General features: G+C 53.9%; 5 protein-coding genes and 1 non-coding gene across 6 annotated transcripts; 4 read left to right on the top strand and 2 right to left on the bottom strand.

Annotated features, from left to right (window-relative positions):
• Positions 1 to 441: 441 nt before the first annotated feature.
• Positions 442 to 3,010, bottom strand: BO66DRAFT_387834 (uncharacterized protein). The gene is made up of 3 exons (XM_025646400.1): positions 2,703 to 3,010; positions 1,250 to 2,609; positions 442 to 1,142 (listed from the first exon to the last, which is right to left on the bottom strand). Exons 1-3 carry the CDS (start codon positions 2,911 to 2,913, stop codon positions 662 to 664), a joined length of 2,052 nt encoding a protein of 683 aa, XP_025508868.1. The 5' UTR covers positions 2,914 to 3,010; the 3' UTR covers positions 442 to 661.
• A 1,332-nt stretch (positions 3,011 to 4,342) lies between these two features.
• BO66DRAFT_364432 (uncharacterized protein) lies at positions 4,343 to 5,548 on the top strand (the record flags this gene model as incomplete). The annotated part of the gene is made up of 1 exon (XM_025645164.1): positions 4,343 to 5,548. The coding sequence occupies one exon, from the start codon at positions 4,343 to 4,345 to the stop codon at positions 5,450 to 5,452; it is 1,110 nt and encodes a 369-aa protein (XP_025508867.1). The 3' UTR covers positions 5,453 to 5,548.
• Positions 5,549 to 5,586: 38 nt separating this feature from the next.
• Positions 5,587 to 5,660, top strand: BO66DRAFT_t23. Its single transcript has one exon. It is a non-coding gene; the product is annotated as a tRNA-Val (tRNA).
• A 2,202-nt stretch (positions 5,661 to 7,862) lies between these two features.
• Positions 7,863 to 11,180, top strand: BO66DRAFT_425377 (uncharacterized protein; the record flags this gene model as incomplete). The annotated part of the gene is made up of 8 exons (XM_025650223.1): positions 7,863 to 8,720; positions 8,847 to 9,005; positions 9,076 to 9,598; positions 9,660 to 9,916; positions 9,972 to 10,268; positions 10,329 to 10,439; positions 10,489 to 10,594; positions 10,680 to 11,180. 8 exons carry the CDS (start codon positions 7,863 to 7,865, stop codon positions 11,000 to 11,002), a joined length of 2,634 nt encoding a protein of 877 aa, XP_025508866.1. The 3' UTR covers positions 11,003 to 11,180.
• Positions 11,181 to 12,284: 1,104 nt separating this feature from the next.
• On the top strand, positions 12,285 to 14,104 carry BO66DRAFT_407746 (alpha-mannosyltransferase; the record flags this gene model as incomplete). Its single annotated transcript, XM_025649073.1, has 3 exons — positions 12,285 to 12,495; positions 12,568 to 13,581; positions 13,650 to 14,104. 3 exons carry the CDS (start codon positions 12,285 to 12,287, stop codon positions 14,102 to 14,104), a joined length of 1,680 nt encoding a protein of 559 aa, XP_025508865.1.
• Positions 14,105 to 14,898: 794 nt separating this feature from the next.
• On the bottom strand, positions 14,899 to 15,887 carry BO66DRAFT_339924 (serine threonine-protein kinase hal4 sat4; the record flags this gene model as incomplete). The annotated part of the gene is made up of 2 exons (XM_025644393.1): positions 15,081 to 15,887; positions 14,899 to 15,024 (listed from the first exon to the last, which is right to left on the bottom strand). Coding segments are annotated over exons 1-2 (684 nt in total), but the record flags the coding sequence as incomplete, so codon positions are not given.
• Positions 15,888 to 16,111: the final 224 nt, after the last annotated feature.

The raw sequence follows: 16,111 nt of genomic DNA, 5'->3' as shown, positions 1-16,111 counted from the left end.
GGTCTCCAGAGATGCACGTCGGCTGCTATTTGGTAGTCCTCCACGAATGAGTAACTGGGACTTGAAGGATCATGTCGGAATCCGGTAGATGCTGCATGAAGTGCCTGTAGAGAATGAGACGCCTTGGAGGGCAATGAAGGGTATACCGTTGATAGATAAGCAGCTTTGATGAGCGAAGACAGTACCTAATGAGGCGTTCCAAGGCTGCCATGATTGATTGCCCCACCTGCATTACCTTACTGCTTGATACGAACATTCGAATTTGTTGGACCTTTCCCCGTGACCATCGAAGTATTATAGTCCACTGTCATAAGACCAATTCTACTTATAATTCTATTGCAATTCTATCTTTCTACTAAACAGCAAGACTATCAGTCCTGTATACAATTCCAGGTCTTAGGGGTGAGCTATTCTAAATATTTTTTGATTTGAAGTTGGATTGTCTGAGTTCTCAAGGTGGGCAACGCGCTTGGTGCATCGCCTCGGATCACGTGGGCTGGATTCTTCACGAACGCCGACAGTAACTGATACAAATCAGCAGACGCAGTCTTGGAGGTGTAGTTGTACATATCATCAATCTTCTCCACCGGCTACAGAAACGAGGGGGGTCTTCCTCTCTGGCCATGCGAAAGCCGCCATACTACTGCGTTTCTCTTGCCTCTCAAAAGCCATACTTCCCCTCCTTCATCTCCCTCACTGCCTGCGCAGCCTTGGGATCCTTCCTTTGCAAAAGCCTTTCATACGAGTCAATCATCGCGTCCTGAAGCACATTCTGCTCTCGCCACTCTTGTATCTGACTTGGCACCACGGCCCCCGTGTACACCTTCTGCGGGTGCTCCATCGCCAGTAACCACAGGTCCATCAACTCCGTCGGCTGCATCACAGACAGCGCATACAGTTCACTCCAGACCAGGTTCCCAAGGATCCGCATCTGCCCGGTGTAGGCAGGCGACTTTGCCTTTCTCTCGTCGGGGACGGATGACGGCGTGAAGTCCGCATCGATGGCAAGGATATCAGGGCGGAAGTCCCTGGGGAGTTTGTCTTGGTCTTTTTTCATGTATGAGCTAGCACTCCAGGGGTCAAGCATGAGAAAGCTCGATTGGTTTAGCAGAGGGTGTTGCGTGCGGAGATTACGGAAGTGGCTGCGTGATGCTCATGGCTGGGGTTAGTGGGGTTCCCGCATGATGAATAAAAAAAAAAGAAAAGAAAAAGAAAATAGATAGGGAATATAGTGGACATTGAGACAAACCTTCGCACGGCCTCGGTATCCTTAGGATCGATACCCAATTCCCTGCAATCGAACCACTCGAGCTTCAGGAGGGGCTTCACCTCCTCCGCGCCCGGCTCATGGTCGCCCCACGCGGCCACATGCTCTTCCACCTTTGCTCTGACCACCCCCCACTCCTCGTCGGAGATGTCATGACATGCAGCGCGGTAAACGGCGAACCCAACGGTCTGCGCGCCGGCATCCTCTAGTGAATCGGTGATTGTTCTCGCACATTTTCGGAGGACCCTATGGATCCACGGAGCCGGAGGCAGCTCCGTTAGCGGGGGCGACAACGAACCGCGCATTTCCAAGCGAAGTTGATCCCGCGCCTCCGTCTCCAATGATCTAACTCTCCGTAGGCATGCGAGGGCCCTCGAAAGTTTCTCCTCTTCACTTATCTCGCTCATCTCGCTCGCCAGCGGGATCTCTAAGTCGGGCGCCGCGTGCCGCCGTGCCTCGAGCACCTCAGGGAGCCGTTGCGCATACGCTTCCTCCATGTCCCGTAGTTGCGGATGATGCAACCCCGCCACAATGCCGGTGGGCACACGGTACCCCTTATACCCCTCCAGGGGCATCCAGAACCCGACATCAGCGAGATACGTGATATCAGCGAGGAGGCGCCACCGCCGATCGAACTTCGTCAGCCGAGCCAGAAGGTCTGTCTGATCAACAGCCGCCGTGTCGCAGAATTCAGCCACCATCCGCTCCGTCAACCTTGCCAGGTGGCCCACCACCCATGCGTGCGCGGTGCGGGTCATGACCTCATACACGGCGCACACGTATTCCGCCCACAGAGCGCGGAGATCGAGGGTGTCCGGAAGCTCCGCCAACTGATCCGGCCTCGCCCGCCGCCGCGCGTTCAGGGCCCACTGCACCTCGCCCAGCTCGTCGGAGATCAAGTTAAACTGGTCTCGAAGATTCGTGCTCACCTGTTTGATTCGCAGGTACTCGAAGACGACTCCCACGGCGGTCAGATGCTCGCAGGCACGCTCCAGATTTGCGGGGTTGTCGAGGTCTTGTTCCTGCCACTGGGTCTCGGAGAGCGGGACCAGCCCGTCACGGAGGCGGGCCTTCATCAAGTGGATGTTTTTGCCCACGAGGCAGAGGCGGGAGGGATCTTGGTGGCTGCCGCAGTGACCCAGGACCTTGCCTATCGCGCAGGTCACACTAGGGGGCGGACCGGGCGTATCGACTGGAGCCCACGCCGCGGTCGGCTCTTCCAGGAGCCGAGCTTCCATGGGTTGTAGGAGTGGGAGATTGGTGGTCGTGCCGTTGGGGAGGTGGCCGTCCACGGCAAACGCGACGAAGTTGGCGATGAATTGGGGCTCGTGGAACCGGTCAACTGGTGATGGATTTATCTGTTACCTCGGATGTCTCCATACAGGATTGATGCAGCGGGAGTGAAGATAAGGCCGCAATGCAGTACAGTACGTACCAATGGGTGAGTCTTGGCTTGCCCAGTGCGGCTGTGTGGGCCCGGATGAACGCAATGCGGTGGCATCCACGTTGGAGCTTTTCCTCTGGACTGGTGGCTCGAAATCGGTATGTGTGGCAAATCGTCGGGCCACGTTTGGCAGTCCGACGATCGCTCCTGATTCCAGGTGTACGCGGGTGAAAGGGAGAAGCCCGGATCGTTGTTTTGGCATAGGCAGCCTGCCATGGTGTCGACGACTCAGCTGCCATAGTCTTCGCGATACTCGTGCTGCCATTTGGGCTGGTGGATTTGTGGGTCTGGGGTCTGGGGTCTGTACGGAGTGGGCAGAAGGGAAGTTGATCGAGGGGGGAGCAGAAAGAGCGGATGTCGATCTTACCCTCAGGGTCTCAGGGTCTCAGGGTTGGAGACGATGCACGGTACCTGGTGGGCTGACGTTACCCCTGGCCTAGCCTGAAGCAGACTAAGAAGGCGCAGCCCGTTCGGAAGTCCCAAAGCCGTGCATGGACATGACAACACGTCAATCCCGGATGTCTGGTGCGCGGCTTAATTATCCATGAGGCTTTCAGACATACCTCGGCTGACACTCCAGAGCCCTACGTTGGGAAAAAAAAGGTAATACTCCCGCAACCTGAAAAACGGCGTGATTTCCTAAGTCACGTAGATGTGACCCGTCTTCGTTCTATGTTGGCTAGGAGCCATTTCAGTAACGGTATACTGACAGCCTGGCTGCTAGTCTTTAACAGATGGATGGGTGGAGAAGTTCATGACGGGACACTGATACTGGCGATGAATAAAAAGACCCAAAAAACATACAACAGAAGGGATTCGCTGGTGGTCACCCACCCAACTACTAACCTTCCGGCGTGTGGCTTAAGTACGGCTGAGCGGACGGGAAGCCCTGTTTTCCACACCCTGTGGTCGTATGTGCTAGAATATATCCACTGATTGTAATTGTTCTACAATTCAATTTGGAAAAGTTAGCTACCTCCAAAAACAAAATCACAACACATCCTCTGTAAGGGTCGATATCTGTTTAACCCTCACACTTGCCTATGGCCGACAAACCCATCGCGAGGAATCCATGATTGGTATGGTGTTCCCCGGGAACATTGAACCTCTTAGGCCTTGTTGTTTTTAACCTACAGTATAAGGTGGATTACCTTCATAGGCTTATGTGTATATATTTCCCGATTCTGGTCGAGGACTTTCTCTCCGGGGGGAAAACAGTTAGGGCGGATAATGCCGGCTGGAAATGTATGATGCAGCATAATAGTGAATAAGCCCGAGCGGTGGTTCTGGGCCCATCGTCCTTTGTGGAAGGTCACTGTGACAGCACGAGGTGATACACACTCAGCTGATATGTCAAATGTACGCAGCCGCGTGGCATCACCGTTTGCTCATAGGCAAACAGCGGGACAATGAGTAGGTCAGAAGACAGAATGAATCACCCTCTTCTTCAAGTTGGGAGCCTGAGAAACGCTCACTCAGTAGGATGACATGTGTCTAGCCACATAGACCAGCACTGGCCTTGTTGCTTTCTTCGCTCCTTTTTGGCTATAACTGCGACCACCTTAGCCACAATCCAGTTCATTCTTCATTCAACCCACATGCCACATTTCTGTGAGACTCACACCTCTACTATGCAAGCCATCATTATTTCCACGTTGCCCTTAAGTGACCTGAAACCCACTAGCCAAGCCGCAGCGACCATCAGCAACGTCCATCACCTGGCATCCTACAACTGGATCGAAGCACCCGAGCCTACCATCGCCGTTCCCGGGTGTCCCAATCGCTGGACGCCCCCCTGGCGACCTGGCCAATGTGAGATCAAGGTCCCCAAGGACCCCGCGGAGGATGGTCATTCAGAGAACGCGGCGCGCCATCCAGCCAGACCAATGGAGCCCCTTTTCCGCGCGCTGTACCTCCTACAGCCAGATCTGGACATTCGATGCGTTGACCTTGTGACGGACCGCAGCACCATCCGCAAGCTATTATCGGTCATCAGCCCGAATCTCGACAAGAGGGCGCTTGCTACCCTTACGATCCACATTGAGCGACAGGGCAAGACCGCCCTTCTCTGCTGCGAGGAGGCGTCGACCCGGGAGCGTATACCTCGCACGCGGTTCCGTGGATACGGTCAGGAATTTGAGAAAGCGACCACCACCAGTTGTGTCGCAGGCAGCACCAGTCACTACCGGATCACGTCCTACGACTTGGAAGAATTGTCTTGTATAGTCCGATACAAGGCTGATGGCTACGTGGAGCAGAGAGGAGGCCACGATCTGTCCACGATGCTGGTCTCGTTGAATATCTCCGACTCTCCAATTCCGATCCCCCGGCACTCATCATTGAGGGTTTGCGCAAAAGGCCTAATTATTCCGCCGGACTCCATTCTCGAGATCAAGACCTCGGCCTCCGGAAGAAAAGTGGAGATGGACAAGGTTCTGCCCCAGATGTGGGTGTCCCAGACCTCGCTGCTGGTCTGTGGCTCTTACGATAAGAAGGGCATGTTCAGGGAGTGTTGGCCGGGACACGTTGGACGGGAACTCAAAGCATGGGAGAAGAACCATCAGGCCGATCTGAAGCGGCTGGTGGCCTTATTGAAGTGGATTATCGCCTCGGTGCCCAGAAGTGGCCAGAAAGCGACGCTGGATTACGATTCGCGTCACGAGGAGCTCGTGATCTCGCGGGCGGAGCGTCCCAATATGCTCCCGACTGACCTTTATGATAGATGGGAAGGTCAGAGTTAGGGTATTATCATGCAGGGTTCGTAGCGCGGGAGATTTTGATGGATGATGGGGGAATGAGATCGTAACTAATGGAGGGCGAATGGTTTCGTGGCTCCTGTCAACAGAGCGCAGACCCTTGATGTTAGTCATCAATCGGCCGGATGGTGTAGTTGGTTATCACGTATCGTTAACACCGATAAGGTCCTGGGATCGAGCCCCAGTCTGGTCATTGCTTTTTGCTCTTTGCTTTTTGCTCTTTGCTTTTTGTAAAAGTCTGTCGAGGGTGTAAGGACTGCAATTGATGATCGATGCGGTAGGCCATTTACATAGGAGACCAGAATGGTCCATAAGCGGATTGGACCTTTTTCTAAATTCGGCCGCCCACGGCGGTACCGGCCAGCAAAACGAAGGAGCGAGAGGCACGATGCTTGCATTAGTGTCTCGGGAGATTCGTTGTTGACGTGGCGCGAGTCAGATTAGGTAGAATTGGATTTCAAATGAAAAGGCGTCCTAAAGGATGACGCATCTTAGCGCCCGCAATCCTACCGACATGCGACAAGTGATAGCGTGGGAGATTTGGTGGGGGTATATAAGCTATCTTCGAAGCTTCCCGTCGCCCTTTGACGGTCTGCGGTGCCCGAATGATTTGTTACACGCAAGGAGATTTAAGCTCGACTCTGTGATCATGGTAGATCCGAGTGGAGTCGACGACGTGGCAGAGGCTCTAGAAGCATGTGAACAAGGCATGCATTTCCAATACTCGCAAGTCGCTGTAGCGACTGGTGACAAGTATACTGACAGATCAGTAGTGGCTGAGCGGGAGCGCTTGAAAGCGGCCCTAAGGGAAGGCAGCCGCTTCGCCTTCGGAGGATCTGTGGAAAGGTACAACAGCATTGCAGCTCAAGGAACATGTCGCTGGATCTACCACACCAATGAATTCCGAGACTGGATCCGCCAGAGACAAAGCGTACTGTGCGTTACGGGGTCGTTCGGGTCCGGGAAGTCGTGTCTACTCGCCTCGCTAGCGATGAATCCTTGGGGGTTACGGTCAGAAGTGAATCTGCCACCCCAGCCTCTTATTATCAGACTCTTCTATGATTCTCTGCAGATCCCAGATTTATCTCAGATATTGCAGGCTCTACTAGTCCAAGCAATCCCAGAAGAGGGGCTCACACACTGGGTTCACACGACTTATGCGGGCCAACTTAACATGAGTATTGAGGACTTGCAGGATGCTCTCTTCCAGTCCCTAATCAATCTGGGTCAGGAGAAGTCGATATTTATGTTTCTCGATGATCTGACCGCGCTTGAGCTCGATATCAGCGGGGGCTTGGTTTCGTTTCTCGGTCGATTGGTAGACCACGCTTGTTCTACTGATATTGCATTACATGTTTGCTACTCGAAACGGGATTATCCTATTGTGGAAGCGGCAGCCTCAACGTTTCCCACCCAGTTTCAAGTTCGGATCGATGCCTTCAATCAACAGGACATCCAGTCGTGCGTTCGTTATTCCTTGGAATCAGCGTTCCGTCAAGGAATAGTGGAGTCGAATGACTCGATCGAAAGAGCAGTGAGCAAGATCCTTGAAGTGGCGGGTACAGGCTTTGCCGCTGCGTCGATCTATCTACGCCACTTGGAGGAAAATTACGTGCCGTTTCAGAAAGTAGACGAGTGGCTTGAAGTGCTTCCCAAACCGCTTGAAGAGATGTGGTTGAAACTGTTGCGAGATCTGCTGACATACAGAAACCCCAACGGGGCAAGGGCAATGAAAATGTTGCAATGTGTGCTGACGGCCCGAAGGTTGCTGAGTCCTCAGGACCTCTACTGTGTTTGCAACATACCCAGTGATATGACTGACCCGGATGTGCGGTCCGCATTAGTGACGGACTCTCTGGGCTTACTCACCATATTACCGGATACAACGAATACCATTGAGCCTGGAAAGCCAAGAGTTATAGTGTCCTTTGTCCAGCCAGCATTGAAGGCGTTCTTAGCATCACCCGCAGCGGGTGCCCTCTTCACAGAAACGCTGCAGTTAACCCACGCCGACTTTGTTGCTGGGGACCACGGCCGCTTTGTCCAAGCGGGGATCAAATGCTTAAAAGAATTTCTCCCCGACTACCGTGATCAGTGGAAGGACTCACTCCCGCCCTTCATCGGTGGGAAGTTATTTCAGGAGCCCAAACCTAGAAGCACCCAGGTGAGCTTCGATCAGATCTTCAAGGGGTATTCATTGCTCGAGTATACCGTTCGCTATTTGTTCAAGCATGCTCGGGAAGCTCAACTTTCTGATGACCTCCGAAATCTTGAGGAGACATCCCAAGATGGCTGCACGCTTCTTGCCGTCTGGGGTCATCTGCAAAACTGCTTGCAAGGGATCGAGATATACGGGCCCTCGGTCACGTTGCAGCATGTTCTTGCACGATACAACATGTCGGAATATCTGGAAAGGTATAAAAGTCTCGAGGTCAAGACCGAGAGCGCTCAGACAATTCTCCATTGGGCTGCTTTCTACGGAAGTGAAGAGGTTGTGGGCCTAGTGATCAATCGTACTGTCGAGACACAGTTAGAGGTCTTGTTGCAGAGCTCACGGAAGAAGCACCTGACTGGCACCCGTTGTCTCTACTTTGCCTGTCGCGAAAGTGAAGACGGCATGAGCGCGCTGGACATCGCTGTACAAAAGGGACATGTGAACATCGTTAACCTTTTACTGTCTTTCCGTGACAGGCTAGACAAGATATCAGATGTATACAAGGTTCAGAACAAGTTGAGGCTAAGGCAGCCGGAGATTTTTCATCTGGACTATACATCATCGATGCAACGTGAGCTCTATGCTGCTTGGGAGACACATCTGAATGACAACACGCAGGGTAGGATTCCCGCTCTTCATCGAGCAGTCAAAAAACGGCTTCCTGTTATCGTGAAGAAATTGTTAGGGTATGGGGCCGATTGGCGGGTGCAAAGTGAGAGCTTAACACCTCTACAGTTGGCGCTGAGACTGGCGCAAGATGAGAATCCGTTGCATCCAGCTACTAAAACCGTCGTGCGGATCCTCAAGGTGGAAGCCTTCGCAGTCCTCGACAATGCAACCTGTCTGGATTCCGAGATGGAACCAGTTGATCGGGTTTATGAAGGCACCGTAAATCACATCGACGGGCGAGATTTGCTTCGGAGTGATGTTCCCATCCCCGAACTCTTTGATGGGATTACTATCCCCGAACTCTTGAAAGAGAATGGCGTGGGCCAGACTGGTTCGAGATCTACTTGGATCCATCTTCCCGCCAATAATGTGAGTCTTCTCTCAAAAAGCTATCGCCACGCGTTACCTAACAGCCCTGCAGATGAAATGGGCAGAGGTACTTGACAACGTTGAATAGGCCCCACCTTATGAATTGACAGCTCTGACATTGAACAGATTCTTATCTTGCAATTATTAGGGCCGCAGAAGCGGGACAAGCTGCTGCGCCACGAGCTGTGGACAAGCCGTCAGATACGTGGCTCTGAAAGGTCTCATATCTCGTTCATGAGGCCTGGTTACGAAGAAATAGATGAAACACATGACTTTGTGATAATCGTCAGTCAAATAAATCCAGACCGGCATTGAGAAGATAGTCGTGGAAAACTAAGCTTCTCTACTCGCACAGATGCCCTACCTCCACTGGGAGACCCAGAGAAAGCAAAGGCGATTGGAGGCCTTCAGCCTCTGCAAATTTCTGCTGGAATCAGAGGCGGACGGACTTCCTTCCCTTGTGAAGCAGCTATCTGCAGAAAATAATGACATCCTCAACACATTTGCGGAGATCCCGTCCAGTGATCCTAAAATTGCAGCTCTCGGTCAGGAGCTCCGGCAGTTTCTGACCACCGTGGAACGTTCAAAAGCAAATAAAGTGCCTGCACAGGAGCGGCTCCAAAAGGCCCTACAGGCCTACAGGGAGGAAGCCTGCGCGTCAGATCGGGATATGCGTCTTTTTGACTCGTACACGAGTAGGCAGAATGTCAAGCATCCTCTTCATATTCGCAGAACGCTTGATCAATCGTTCTACTATACTTTAGACAACACATCGACGCGCAACAAAGATCAAGTTGTAGCACGTTATGGGATAAAGGAAGGGAGAAAGGAACCCATCGTCATGATGGTAGATCAGTTGTGGCTCTGGTGCTCAGGGAGTAAGTGGACCCTGTTATGATTGTGGACAGTACCCTTTGACTGTGCTAACGCACTCTCCAGACACTATAATTACATGCTTTCCACAAAGACGCGAATGCAACCCTGATGACCCAGACCGGTTCGACATGACTGATATACTGGAAAACATCCTGCATTCAATCTCTCCAGATTTCAAGAAGAAAGAAGGCGGGATTGGACCACTATGGCTGATCCCGAGAATTGTCAAAGAATGCGCCGGAGCTTTTGTTGATCCGATGAAAAACGTGGAGGATGAATTTAGGTTTCTGGATATGTTCAGCAATTCAATCAGCCGGATAGTAGGTCGTCTTCCTCCCCATAGATGTCCGATTGTCCACTGACTTGTCCTCGTAGGCTGACGGAGAGGTTGCCTGCTACCAGCGCTTCGTCAAGATGCTACGGGTATCCAGTCAGCAGAATCTTATGGATATAGACACTGAGTCCGACCTTCTGCGAGAGATTAAGGATATTCTCGACGAACTCCGGATGATAAGGGTAGTTATGGAAGATCAACTGAAAGTCATTGCGGCCATCAGAGCTCCTTTTTCGCACGCACGAATGTCAGTCTGGGATGATGTACGGGATTCGGTCGAACGCTACCTTGACAAAGTTCGGTCCATGCAGAACGAGGGACAAGCGACGGTAAATTCGGTAAGGATGAGGGCTACACCTTGGAAGTATTATCCCGCCAACTAACGGACTCGTTCTTAGCTGAATGCCTTGATGGACCTGCGGCAGCGCCACGCGACCCTCTGGGAGGCCAAAGCCACCGGGATGCAGGGCAACACCATTATGGTCTTTACTGTGGTTACCATCCTCTTTGTAAGTTCGAAGTCTTTTGTGTGTTAGAAACCCAGCTGAACGAATGCAGTTACCTGCCTCATTCATGGCCTCCTTCTTTGCGTTGCCCATCATGCAGTTCTCCAAAGCCGAGAGCTCAGACAGTCTCGATCTGTCATATGTGGTAAAATGGCTAAGTAAGTCGCATATCTCCTGAACACCAGAGGCCATATCCTCGGTTGTGGACAGACATCTCAGCGACTAACGCGGACTGCGACTCAGTGGCTTTTACCGTACCGGTCGCCCTCTTCTTCATTTCGATTGCTTTCTACATCAACGACATTCTGAACTTCCTGTCCCGGGTTACTGGGCATGAAAGACGAGTTGCTAGATTGTCTGCCGAGACTTGGAAACAACAAATCGGGCAGGGCATCATCGCCCCTGGAAGAGATAACCGGCAGGTTCGTGACGATTCCGAGACTGGGTGCGAGGGGAATGGAGATGCAGTCTCACAGCACAGTCAGGACGAGCCGAAGGCTCAATCGGCAGCTCGGCGCAGAAAGCTGTTTCGATTCCAGAATCGGGGTATGGATAGTCCAGCTTGAGGCTGAGATAGGCATGGGAGATCAACCGGATACATGGGTCGAGAAACCTTCTTAGTGATGAAACTTCCGACCATCGGTCGCTGGAGCTGGGTCCTGACAAAGACTTCTGGTCTCTCATACGACTAGCTATCTTATGTTGAGACAAGATATTAGATTCCGTTTTGCTGATTTCCTTGAGAACAACACGGGCTTATCTGCTGCTTTATCTACTATTTCACTTCAGGGACATTTGAGCCCTGTATCAGAATATAAGCATGAATATCGTTAATCAGCAGTAAATAGCTCTACGCGCCCGAGGGATCTGAAGAGCAGTACAGTACAGTACACGAAGAACTCGGCGGATGCTGTCAGAGCGGTGGTAATTTACAACACATAACGATAGCCGAAGCAACAAGTTGTCCAGTATGCCTCGGTCGGCTGCCATCGAGCCAAGAGAATGTCCACTATCGGACACTGAGTGCTACGATAGGGAATTAGCTCACTCCGTAGCCGTGCAGAGAACTGTATGTACTCAGAGTGCCACGACTGGGAGGGGTTAAACGACTCGAGTATGATGACAGGTCGAGTTGAAGCGGCCGGTATTTTTCGCAGCGCAATGACTCGCCAAGAAGCTAGCCCTCCGGGGCCAAAGATTCAACAGCACAGCCCTTTCGCCGTGCTTACTGCGCGACAGACGTTTCTGGGGGCGTAAATAAGGAAATGAGTTCTTTGTATATAGGTGTAGGAAGCCTACCGGGAATAGGACCAGTAGAAGACCCCTTGCGAGCGGCAACTTTGCCTCTGTTTTCCCGTCGTCGATCTCGATCTCGTGATCAGGGCTCGTCGTTCATGCCAACTTGCACTCCTCGCCCCCAGTGTAGCCCGTGTGGGTCCATGGGCTATACGGTCGGACTCCTCTAACTTATAAAACAAGTGGGCCGCATCGCCTCATCATGACTGCTCATTATGCTCCCGCTTCAGCTACAGACGCATACTGATGATCAGGTACGATCAGGGGGATGTCAGGGGGGGGGGGGGGCTGCAAGTGTACTCCCGAGTCCGTACGGCCCCGTTACTCTTTCAGCACGGCTCTTCTGCCGCCGCAGCCCTGCATCAAAAGGAGGGGGCTAAAAACAATCCTTCCCCACTCGGTCGTGGCTTGGTCTAAATAGGAGTCTGTGTCCTGTCAGTTCGCCCCTCTTTCGTTCATCCCGATGATCATGCTCCCACTTATAAGATCAGTTGTCGCACTGACCGACTGTGTCTCAACCAAACCTATCACTTAACCACCCACCTTGGTGCAATGTTCCCCTTGTCGCATTTCCGCCAATACCGGCGACGAGGCGCAATTGTCTCCCGAGCCCTAATCCTCGTCGTGCTGATTGTCTATTGCTGCAAGGCCACTCTGCGCACACGACAATTCCACCCCGTGGAGCCGGACGCGCAGTCCATCCAGAAAAGACTGGAACCCAGCCATGCCATCCCCGAGAAAGCTCCATTACAACAGCCGGTCGGTCTGCCAGACCCTTTGCCAACCGTACCCCCGGTACCCCCGGTACCCACCGCACACCCCCAAGCGGCTCCAGACACCCACAACCTCACCCACCACCTTGCGAAACTCTTTGCCGTCCTCCCCGACGAACCCCACGCCCACACTCTCACCAGCCCGTTAACAGCGACCGGGGAAGAGAGACTACGCGACCTGGGGTTCCGAACGCGCGCCTTCGACGCCCTCTTCCGCGCCTGGGAAGCCATCCACCTGGTCCCCACCGAGACAAACCAGATGCTCATCCGCGACGACATCGTGCGGGTCCTGCGCGACCACCCAGAAATCTCCGCGGACCTCGACCTCACCCCCACCAGCGCGATCCACGCCTACGAAACAACGCGCGGCTTTCTAACCCAACTAGCGAAACGCCTCTTCCCATGGACCACCCCCTACACCGCGGACCACATGACTCTGCACGCGCAATTCCACGACGGAGGCCGCGGCCTGGTCTTCACAGCCGGCAACGACCAAGCGCCCTACCTCGCGACCTCGATCCGCGCCCTCCGCGCCCACGGCTGCACCCTCCCGATCGAGATCCTCTATCTCGGCGACGAGGACCTCGACGAGGAGATCCGCGACGCGCTAGAAGCCCTGCCCGGCTCCGTCGTCACCCGGGATCTGAGTGTCATGGTCGACGACGCCGGCTGGACGCTCCGCGGCTGGGCCGCGAAGCCCTTCGCGATCCTGCTGTCCAGCTTCCGGGAGGCCATCTTCATCGACGCGGACGCGCTCTTCCTGGCGGACCCGGCGGCGCTTTTCGACGACCCACTCTACAAATCCACAGGCGCGTTGTTCTTCAAGGACCGGCTGTTCATGCCCGGGAACGAGAAGCGGGCGTGGCTGCGGCGGGTCCTCCCCGCGCCGGTGTCCCCGCGCGTCCGCCAGAGTCGGATGTGGACGGGCCAGAGCATCCACATGCAGGAGTCCGGGGTCGTGGTTGTCGACAAGTGGCGCCATTTTGTGGCGTTGTTGATGGTCACGCGGATGAACGGGCCGGATCGCGACGGCGATGAGAGTAGGGGGTTGGTGGGGGTGTATGATATGGTTTATGGTGAGTTGGTTTGCTTGTATTCTTTCAGGGCGGGTGTTTGCTGACAAGAGATGCTTTGTGGAATACAGGGGACAAGGAGACCTTCTGGTTGGGATGGGAGCTGGTCGGGGATACCGAGTACGCGTTCCATGAGGGCGCGGCGGCGGTCATGGGCAAGCCCCAGGCGAACCGTGACAACGCCACCACCCCCACCACCACTACAGAGGGTAAGGAGCACGACTTGAAGTATACCGTGTGCGCCCCGCAGCTGCTGCATTTGGGGACCGACGGCAGACCCCTGTGGTTCAACGGGTGGCTGCTGCCGGATAAGTTCTCGGACGAGGAGCGCCAGCCGACGAACTTCGAGGCTTTCATCCCCGAGCCCCCCAGTGCGGAGGACAGCGGCTCGTGGCAGCTGCACGACAGCAACGTCTGTTGTCTGTCGGCAGACCAGGTGGTGTACTTCGATGCGGCGGAGAAGGAGGCCTTGGATGGGCTGATCGGGATCGCGAGGGATGTGGGGGCGATTGGCCGGCCGCAGTAGAATGGAATCGACATTACAAAAATCGACTTCATCGTCCAAGACCGAAGGATCGAAGGCATCAGGCTAACGAGAAAGTTTCCGGATGGCGGACTACGAGGGTCACAACCGGGATAGAGCACGGGTTACACGAGATGAGCATACTATGCCTGCGTCATCGGCTGCCCGGAGAACAGGCCCCACGAATCAGTCACCCAAGGCAACCACCTCCGGCGCCCCAAAACCAGCAGAGCTCAGTCTACGCACACGTCTTTTGAACAACTGATGGATCGGATACGGAAAGCGACTAGATTTGCATCTCGCTCCGCAGACATCCTGTGGATCGTGTTTCGGACAAGCCAGGGAGGATAAGCATCGATCGGATCATATTGTTCATGACTGCGCAACTCGATCTCTCATGGGTTTAGCAGTGATTTCGCACATGCTTGCGCAGACGTGCTCTATTTGTACTTTATTCAGCTGAAGAACACGACAGTATGGAATCATGCCGGAAGCTGGGGCTCAGATTCGGGTGCATCGGGGCTAGATTGTCTTCTGTATGGCGATGATGAATGATGTATCACCCGGACAGGGGAAGACCCCACAAGGTGGAATGTATCCTGAGTGTCTCCTCAGCTACCATCTTTGCATGTCTGACCATTACATGCAGATTCCTTTTGTGTCTTTTTCCTTAGCCTTGGTACTCGGTTGAATATTTATGATGGAAAAGATGAAAGTACCATATTATTACCAGTATTCGATTACCTGATTCTCTGTCCAGTGATGGCTCTGCGGAGACTTGGCCGCTGCATTCACTCCCCCGCCTCCCCCGCAGCGCAGACCACAACCTCATGAATCCATTCCGAATGAAGGGCCTCATATGCTGTGATCCGGCGTTCAGGCTTTGGATCGAGCATGGCATAGATCACATTGCAGCAGCGATCCTGGTATCCTTTAGCAAACCAACCCTCCGTTTCTCAAGGCCGACCCAAAAACTTACACTTCCAAACTCCTCAATAGTAGTAAACCCTTCCACATCCTCCCGTGTCCGCAAATACCACTGAAAATTCCGATCCTCGTCGCTAGCCACCTTCCACAAGAGCATGCCCAGCCGCATAAACGCATAGACCAAGCCCACGGCCCAGACATCGGTGGCCCGGGGATCGTGCTCGCGACCACGCAGCACCTCCGGCGCGGTATACGGCACCTGCTCCAACGGGGGTTGCGCTTTTGGCAACGGTCGCGAGTCCTTCGGCAACCACTCGGCACTATCGAAATGCGCCACCTTCACCGCCCCATTCACAGTCAGCAGTACATTCTCCGCCCGCAGTCGTCGGTGCACGATCCCCTCGCCATGGAGGAACGAGACCCCGCGCAGCAGCTGCTTGAAGAAGCAGTCCGCTTCCACGGCGGAGAGCTTCCCCGTTCGCAGAAGGAGGGTCTGCAGACTGCCGCCGCCGCAGTATTCCATGACGGAGTGCAGATCCCCTTTGTCGTTGTAGCAGTGCTCGATGGTGCGCACGACGTTCGGATGTTGGACGACCGAGGAGATGGCCATCGCTGCGCGGCGGTACTCGTCTAAGAGTCTTCCGGGGGAACGGTGGCGGACTTTGACGGCGTACAGATGCTCTTGTCCCGAGTGCCTCGGTGGTTTCTTGGCGTACAGGCCCACAAACGTGGACGAGCCGTAGTGCAGGATCTTGATGCATTTCCCATACCGGTGGGAGAATGGTTCCGGCTTGTCGTCCCCCTCGGAAGTTGTGGATCGTGAGATTGCGGGATCGCTCGGAGTCTGGCGAGGGGTGTGATGGGTGAATGTGTTACACAACTTCTGGAAGAGACCAGCGGGCTTCTCGGGTTCGATGAGATGGCGATGGTTGCCATCCTCTAAGATCTCGATGTGGTGCGGCTTTCTCTCCTTGGTGGACATGGCGAAGCCTGACCGGTCCGGCGAGGACGTTTCTTCGTGTAGATGTGCGTGTTGCGCTTGCTATGATCTAAACTACTTTATCCAGAACCAATGTGCTTTGG

Source organism: Aspergillus aculeatinus, assembly GCF_003184765.1.
Source record: "Aspergillus aculeatinus CBS 121060 unplaced genomic scaffold BO66scaffold_2, whole genome shotgun sequence".
In the NCBI taxonomy this organism is placed as follows: Eukaryota; Fungi; Ascomycota; class Eurotiomycetes; order Eurotiales; family Aspergillaceae; genus Aspergillus; species Aspergillus aculeatinus.
This window is presented reverse-complemented; position numbering and strand designations above follow the sequence as displayed.